The sequence below is a fragment of the Eimeria tenella genome, genomic scaffold (genome assembly GCF_000499545.2).
Source record: "Eimeria tenella Houghton genomic scaffold, Eth_scaff68, whole genome shotgun sequence".
In the NCBI taxonomy this organism is placed as follows: domain Eukaryota; phylum Apicomplexa; class Conoidasida; order Eucoccidiorida; family Eimeriidae; genus Eimeria; species Eimeria tenella.
Genome location: NW_013543435.1, coordinates 1 through 8,758, shown reverse-complemented (window position 1 = coordinate 8,758; position 8,758 = coordinate 1). Strand labels below are relative to the sequence as shown.

Genomic DNA, 8,758 nt, shown 5'->3' with positions numbered 1-8,758 from the left:
GCCCCCTAAATTCGCGATCGGCCCCCGGGGGCCCCTTGGGGCCTTAAGGGGCCCCTGGGGACTTCGCATGGCCCTGGATGTTTACCAGGGGCCCCCGAGGCATCTCTGCGGCTCCTGGAGGACCACAACCCCACTTTTCAGACGCCTAGCAGCCAGCTGGCCACCAGCTAGCCACCAGCTGCTGCCAGCTAGCCACCAGCTAGCTGCCAGCTAGATACTTGGCTAGCTATTTAGCTAGCTAATTTCTAATAACACTTCCATGGACTCTCACCGGCGCATTTGATTATTGTTTAGGCGACAGCAGCAAAGTGTACAGCTCTAGTGGGGTCCAAATTGAAGCTGGTGCTACAGGGAAATGTAAAAAAGAAAAATAGAAATAAATAAATGAATAAATAAATAAATAAATAAATAAATAAATAAAGATATAAGTTGAGAACATCTGCCTCAGTCAAATGATGTGATTTGTCTTGAGCGTTTGAACTTGCAGTGGGGCTGCATGTGCCGAGAGGAGCTACTGGGGCTTGTGAGTGGATTAAAAGGCTCTTAATTGAACTAAATTTGAATTAAAGAACAAATTAAATAAAACAATTCAACATTTTGGGTTTTTTCTGTTAATTTTGTGCAGAAACAGCAGCACAGTCCCCTGGAATGCTGCTGCTGCGGGCGGCGCTCAGGGGCCTCCCGGGTGCCCCCAGGCCTCTCTGGGGGGTTAGAAAAGGAATTAAATGTTTAAATTCGCAAAATTTAATTAAATTAAATGTTTTAAATTCTTCTGGAGAGTTTAAAATGGCGAAAACGGCCGCACACAGCGCCCAGGCGTTCAGGTGTATGTCCATCTTGCATGACCGCAACAGACCCCCTCGTCTGCGAGTCCGGGTGAGCTTTTGAGTGGAATAGATGCAAAAAGAGCATTTTAAACATTAAAATTAATTAAAATTAATTTTAATCAATTAAAATTAATTAAAGTAAATCAAAAAAATCAAAATTGATTGAAAACTGCTGCTTATCCTCCCCGGAGCTGCAAATGCCACATTTGGATGCAGCTTTTCGCACGCGCTGCTGCTGCTGCTGCTGCTGCTGCTGCTGTTGCTGCTGCTGCTGCTGCTGGTCAGGGCCTGCCGTTTGGGGCGAGGAAGGAGGACCTGTTGGAGTTCTTCAAGGGCTACAAGTTGGCACCTTCTGAAGATTCGATTTTAATGATTTTAACAAAAGACAAAAAACCCTCCGGAGAGGCTTTTGTGTTCTTCGCAGACGCCCAGGAGGCCCTGCGGGCCCAAAGGGAAAAACACCTCAAGTTCCTCGGAAACAGGTCCAAACCCTAAACCCTAAACCCTAAACCCTAAACCCTAGCCTGCGTTTTAGGCCCGTGGGCTCAGGTGTACGTACACCCCGGTGGGATTCAGGTCGTCTATTCTTACGGATGCCGCTGGCGTTTTTGTATTTTGTTTTTTCGTTTATTTAAATTACTTTTTAAATACAAAAGAAACTTATTATGTATATCATATATATTTAATATATAAATTAGATACATAAAACATACTTACTTATATATTATATTTAATATATAAGCCAGATATATTTACATATATTTCCAGATATAAATGCATATATTACATATTTATTTAAAAGTGCATGCGCAGCAAACAAACATATCCGTTCATGTTTATTTATTTTTGTTTATCCTTGTTTAGTGATGGCTATTTACATATTTGCGGAGTTATCTGTTCTTCCGCGAAAGTGCATCCCCATGCACTTCAAGTGTACATACACCTGAGCATTTTGCATGCACTTCAAGTGCACATACACGTGAGCATCTACCTATTTCCTGCAAATATATGTTTATTTATGGAAAGTATTCTATCCAAGAATACAGATCTATTTTAAATAGTTTTTGCATGCATATGTAAATATATTTAAAATCGTCCTTTATAAATGCATTTGTAATGCGCATTGCTGCTGCTGCGCTGCGGTGTACATACACCTCGGGAACGGCTCGCGACTGGTGTGCATGTCGTCTTTTTTCCGTTTTTTCGTTTTTTTTTGAATTTTAATTAATTCAAATTAATTTAAAAATAATGAAAGTGAATTAAAATGCAGCTGTATTCTCAGATTGGTCCGTTTTGCAGATATCTGGAGCTGCTTGTCGACTTCAGCCTCGGTGACCCCCAGGGGTGGATATACACCCGAGAGCTGAGCGAGCAAATAAACCGAAAGCGCTACATTGGAGACAACCGATAGCTCCACCTCTTCTTTTTTAATTAAAAAACCAAATTTAAAATATAAAAAGCGAAAAAAGAATAAAAATGAATATCAGTTCTCGAGGCCTGCTGGGGCAGGCGCCCACAAGCGAGTGGCGTGGCTGGGGTGTACGTACACCCCAGCCCACAGCAGAAACGGCGGAAAGCAACAAATGACAAAAGAAAGATATATGAATGGAATAAAAGATGGAATAAAGACACACAACAGAGAGGTACTAACCAAGAAGAATTTAAATGCAAAATTGCAGAAAAAGATCCAAAACGAACAACTCAAATAAACAACAAATCTCAGAAATCCCACCACACAACGTCGGGACTCTCCCCGCCGTCAAGTGGTGTACAAATATTCGCACATTTGTATGTTTTATTTTTGTGTATTCTGTGCACATCTTCATTACATATAAGTATATATATATACACATATATGTATATGTATATACATATATATATATATATATATAGAGTTTACATATATACAGTATATATATTTATATTATTATATATATATTTGTTTATTTCAAAATAAACAAAAATATATAAAATATATATATATATATATATCTATACATGTATATATGTTGTTGTGGGAAGTCACTAAACTAAAGTATTTTATTTGGACTGCATTGAACTTGTCCAAAAACAAATGCCATTTCCACTTGCATGCATTGCAAATAATAAAAGATTTTTTTGCATTTATCTACATTTGCATTTGCTGCATTTTGAAATGCAGAAACTGCCATTTAAAGCATTTAAAGCATTTAATCAATTTATAATCTGCAGCTGCATGCATGCATTCCTTTTTTTTTGTTTTCCAACTTTTTAAAAAAACAAAAAGACCCAAAACCCTTTAATTGATTTGCCTTTTCTTTTGTCTTTCTATTTATTGTTTTCATCCCAAGTGACGGCGAACAATCATCGTAAAAGTACTGAAATGCTGCTGCAGCAGCTGCTGCAGCTACTGCAGCAGCTGCAGCAGTAGCATTTCAGGTGCTGCAGCAGCTGCAGCAGCTGCTGTAGCTGCTGCAGTAGCTGCAGCGCGCCAAACCCTAAACCCTAAACCCTAGACACTGGGAGCAGCCGCAAGGCCTGCTCTACTGCAGCTCTGCAAAGAGGCATTCTTCCAGTCTTCTTTTTTACAACTAATTAATTTAATTTAATTAATTAAATTAATTAATTAAATCAATTGTGAATTAATTAATTAAACCAATTGATTCAACTCGAACTATTTAATTCAAATGGCGCATTAAAGAAGCAGCAAAAATTCCCGCCCAAAGCTCTTCACAAATATCCCCTGCAAACAAAAAAGCAAAATAAATAAATATATAAATAAATAAATAATAAATAAACGAACAAGTGACAAATAAATATTAGATAATATTGAATGACGAATAAATAATAATAAAATAATTAAATAAATAAATACTAACAGATGGAAAATAATTATATAATAATAAATGATTAATATGCAAATGGGGGAGTGAAAAAAACGAACAAAATAATTAAATAATGATAATTAAATAATGATAATTATTTAATTATCATTATTTGATAATAGTAATAATTAAATAATTATCATTATTTATTTACATAATTTATTAATAAAAAAGCAACAAATGAAAGAGTTAATAATTAATGCGGAAAAGCAAAAGAAGGAGCTGCTACTGAGTTCGATTCAGCGAATGAAACCCTAAACCCTAAACCCTAAACCCTAAACCCTAAGGGCTTCAGGGGCCCTACTTAGCAGACAACACACGAAGAAGAAGCAGCAGCAAGCAGCTCAGAAGAGGTTAAGCCTAGGGTTTAGGGTTTAGGGTTTAGGGTTTACAAATTGAGGATTCTTCGGCAGACGGCGGAAACGCCTGCTGCTGCTGCTGCTGCTGCTGCAGCAGCAGCAGGCCCCTCTCTGTATTGCTGCTGGCTCGTGCTGCGGCTGAGGCCTTTAAACATTTTATTTATTTTATTATTTATTTTTCTTTTCGTTATTTTGTTTGCTTCTCGTCTTGTCTTTCGCTGCACCCACGAGGCGTCTAGCAGAGAGCCCCAAGAAACCCCTGCTGCTGCTGCTGCTGCTGATGCAGCAGCACAGCAGCAGCACAGCAGCAACACAAAAAATAACATCGAACCAACACTAATAATATACATAAATAATGTGCCAAGGTAGCAACAAGTAAACGTAGTAAGGATGAAAACAATGGAGAGAGCAGCAGCAGCAGCAGCAGCAGCAGTACACGCAGCAGCTGTAGCAGCACCAGTAGTAGCAGCACAAGTAGCTGCAGCACCAACAACAAACACGGCAGCAGCAGCAGAAGCAGTAGCAGCAGCAGCAGCAGCAGCATCCACAGAGAAGCAGACAAGTAAAAAGGGAAAGGACTTTTAATCGGCTAATCAATTAATTAATTAATTAACTAATTAATTAATTGATTAATTAATTATGATGTATTCATTTAATTCAGTATTAAAATCCCATTAAAGACCCACCCAGGTCTTCGAGAGTGTGGGGCCCCACACTGCTGCTGCTGCCAGCAAAAGGCCAGTCCGAGACATTTGAGCAGATGCAGTGGGTGCTTGCTGCAGCAGCAGCAGCAACAAACACGCAAACAGACACTGCAGCAGCAGCAGCAGCAGCAGCAGCAGCGACAGCAGCAGCAGCGGCAAATGGCCACGCTGCAGCAGCACCAGCAAACATGCAAGCAGCCAAAATGCAGCAGCAGCAACATTAAACACGCGCAACAGCCACACACTGCAGCAGCAGCAGCAGCAGCAGCAGCAGCAGCACGGACGTCCAATGCCCGCTGCGAGCCTCAAGCAGGAGCCTGCGCTGCTCGCCGCCCGACCAAACTGCTGCTGCTGCAGCTGTTGCTGCTGCTGCTGCTGCTGCGCAAGGCCGCCCCGGCTGCATGCAGTCCCATTGAAGCGAGTATGCTGCAGCAGAACTGCAGCAGCTCATTTGCATCCTTTTGAAGAAACAGAAGGACCTTTTAATTGTTAAAAAGGAACAGCAGCAGCGTGGGGGTGAAAAGACCAAAACCACAAACGGGCCAGCAGCATCAGCTCGCTGCTGCTGCTGCTGCTGCTGCTGCTGGGAGCAGCAAGTGCGAGGTGTACATACACCCGGATTTCAGCAGCAAACGGCGGCTAGGCCAGCAGCAGCAGATCTGAATTGAAAAGCGTCGAAAAAGGCATTTTTAAATTGGATTTAAAGACAGAAAACAGATTAAATTCAAAATAAGGGAATAAAAAGGAAAAAAACAAATTAAACTCTACGGAAAAGAAGCACAAAGGCATCACTGGCTCTCGCGTCGCTGCCGCCCAGCTTTCCTTCAACGTTGTCTGTCATTAAAAGACGAAATTGTCATTTTAGTTCATTTTAATTCATTTTAATTCATTTTAATTCATTTAATTAATTAAAATTCTTCTAAATGCAACTTATTGTCCCGCAAAAGCCCCGAAATGACCCCCCAGCAGCACACCTGGGCAGCTCGGCGCTGCTGCCTTCGCCACCCCCAGACCTGCAGCAAGTGCTGCAACTGGCGCAAAAAGCCTCATTTCCAGTTGAAAAGGACAAAACGGCTCTTTAAAACAAATTAAAAAGGAAAAAAGGAAGAAACGAACCGCGTGGAGGTGCAGAATGGACGCGGTGTATGGGCAGAGCTGGCGAGACACCCCAGGACCAGCCCTGCTGCTGTACGTACAGCTGCTGCAGTCACTCGAGCCCCAGCGAACTCAAACAGCCTTTAAAATTGGCGCTTTTGTTTCATTTTTAATTTATTTGAATGATAAAACGCTTTTAATTCCATTATTTTGAGAAAAGAAAGAAAAATGATGCTAAATTCCTCCTGCATGGCCAACTAGCCACTGGTGTCCGCTGGTCCAGTGGCCGCGGGCTCGTTTTGTCTGTTGCCTCTCGACTCTGCTGCCTTCTTTTCCAATTAAATTATATAAAATATATTTTGTTTTCAGTTTTTTAATTATTTCAAATATTTGAAATTTAAAGAAAAAGAAAAACTCAAAAATAGCCCGAGGGGGGCACTTGTGGGGTGACCGCTGGGGCCCCCCACAGAATCGGCGGGAGAAAAGTTGTTATAAATCAAATTAATATCTCTAATTGCATTTACAGATGCAATTAGAAATATAAATTTAATTCATAATTCCTATTTTAAATATTTCTGTTTTTTAAATTGTTCTTATTCGCAATGATTCCAACTGGAGCTTAGGCGAGGTGTACGTACACCTCAGCCCCCCAGCAGGGACTCCGAGCTAGTTCGCTAGCCAGTTTACCTGAACCCCTGGCTAGCCAGCTAGCTAGCTAACCAGCGTGCTGGCCAGCTAGCTGGCCAACTAGCTAGCTAGCTAGCTCTCCAGCTAGCTAGCCAAATGGCTAGCCCTTCGGCCAGCTAGCTATCCAAGCAGCTAGCTACCCAAGCAGCTAGCTACCCGCCCAAGCAGGTAGCCAGCTAGCTGAATAGCTAGCTAGCCACTTAACCAGCTAGCTAGCCAATTGAACAGCTAGCTTCCCGACCTGCCAGCTAGCTAGGATGCTGCTTAGCTGTCCAAGCTCCTAGCTAGCCAGCCAATAGCTAGCTAGCTAAATAGCCAGTTAGCTAAATAACTAGCTAGCTAAATAGATGGCTAGCCAAATAAATAAATGGCTGGCTAAAGGAATAGCTAGCTAGCCAAATAAATAGCTAGCCAAATAAATAGCTAGCTAGCTAGATAAATAGCTAGCCAAATTAACAGCTAGCTAAGCAGCTGGCTGGCTAGCCACAGGAAGGCGTTTGCGAGGCTTGAGTTGATAAGTAAAGATCTGTTTTGAAGTGCCTCAAGGGACATCAGGGTTTAGGGTTTAGGGTTTAGGGTTTAGGGTTTAGGCTAGTTTGCTAGTTGCCTCTTTCTAGCCTGGAAGTCCTCCAAAAGCAGCAGCGAGTCATGAGACATAACTCCAAACCCTAACCCCTCAGGCGTGAACCCTAAACCCTAAACTCCAAGCCCGAAACCCTGAATCCTAAACCCTAAACCCTAAACCCTGAACCCTCAACCGTAGACCCTAAACCCTAAACCCTAAACCGAAAGCTGCTTGGCAATGCATTCATGAGGTGTAGAGAGGGCTTTAGAAGCGCCTCCATCGCCTCCATACGTGTTATTCCCCCATAGAGGGTTTAGGGTTTAGGGTTTAGGGTTTGGGGGTTTGCACGGCTTTCACGAAATAGAAAGCCTGTGCCCAGCCCGCCAAAGGCCCGTATTTCGACTGCTGAAAACCCTGGAGGGTTTCGTAGAGCTGGGGAGACACTGAATTAGGGTTTAGGGTTTTGCTGCTGATGCCCCGTCTGCTGCTGCTGCCGCGGCTGCTGCTGCTGCTGCTGCTGCTGCTGTCTTGCTGCGCTGCACCGCCGCCATTCCCGCCTGAAGCCAAATGAATCAAAATAGAAAATTAAATGATTAATTTAAATTAATTGTTTTAATAACTAAGTTAAATTAAATATTTGAATAAATAATTAACATTACAAACAATAATATAAAAATACAAACAAATAAAACTGAAACAAAACAAAGCAGAACTGAAAATTAATTAATTTAACTCGATTAATTAAATAATTTGAGACAAAAACAGACGCAGAGAGGCAAAAACACAAAAAACAAACCCTAAACCCTAAACCCCAAACCCTAAACCCCAAACCCTGAACCCTAAACCCTAAACCCTAAACGCCAAACCCAAACCCCAAACCCTAAACCCTAAATCCCAAACCCAAACCCAAGCCCTAGCCCAAGCCCAAACCCTAAACCCTAAACCCTAAACCCTAAACCCTAAACCCTAGGGCACCGAGGAAAGAAAGAAAGTCTTTTTCTCTTTTGGCCTGCAGCAACATGTGGCGGTCTACAGGCCAGGCCGCGCTGTGGCCCAGCCCGTACAGAGCCACGCAGTCCGCCACCTTGCGCCCCACGCCCCTGCAGCAAACCCTAAACCCTAAACCCTAAACCCTAAACCCTAAACCCTAAACCCTAAACCCTAAACCCTAGACCCTGGAGCCTGGAGCATGGAGTGAGGAGCGTGAAACGAGGGGGCTGAGTGGTGGGCTTGAAAAAGGGAAGAGAAAAAAGGAAAACCGAAAGACCAAACCCTAAACCCTAAACCCTAAACCCTAAGTTAACGCCAAACCCTAAACACTAGACCCCAAACCCTCAACTGAACTCCAGCCCCAACTAACGAAAACAAACCCTGCCCTGGGGCCCCCAGCGGCCCTCTAGGGCAGGGGCCCCCTAGGGGCCCCCTAGGGACCCCCTAGGGGCCTCTTGAAGGCCCTTTAGAACCCTTTGGGGGCCCCTAGGGGGCCCCTAGGGGCCCCTTGAAGGCCCTTTTGGGGCCCCCGGGGGTCCCCGGGGGCCCCCGAGGGGCCCCCGAGAGCCCCTAGGGGCCCCTAGAGGCCCTTGGGGGCCCCTGAGTCTTACGGAAACTGCATGAGCTTCTGCGTGGCCCTTTTGAGGCTGGAGTAGGGGGGCCCCTC

At 43.4% G+C, this 8,758-nt stretch overlaps 1 protein-coding gene across 1 annotated transcript; it reads left to right on the top strand.

Moving 5' to 3' along the window:
• Positions 1-786: 786 nt before the first annotated feature.
• ETH_00032265 (RRM domain-containing protein, putative) lies at positions 787-2,238 on the top strand (the record flags this gene model as incomplete). The annotated part of the gene is made up of 3 exons (XM_013377917.1): positions 787-876; positions 1,113-1,309; positions 2,127-2,238. The coding sequence occupies 3 exons, from the start codon at positions 787-789 to the stop codon at positions 2,236-2,238; spliced, it is 399 nt and encodes a 132-aa protein (XP_013233371.1).
• Between the last annotated feature and the right edge of the window lie 6,520 nt (positions 2,239-8,758).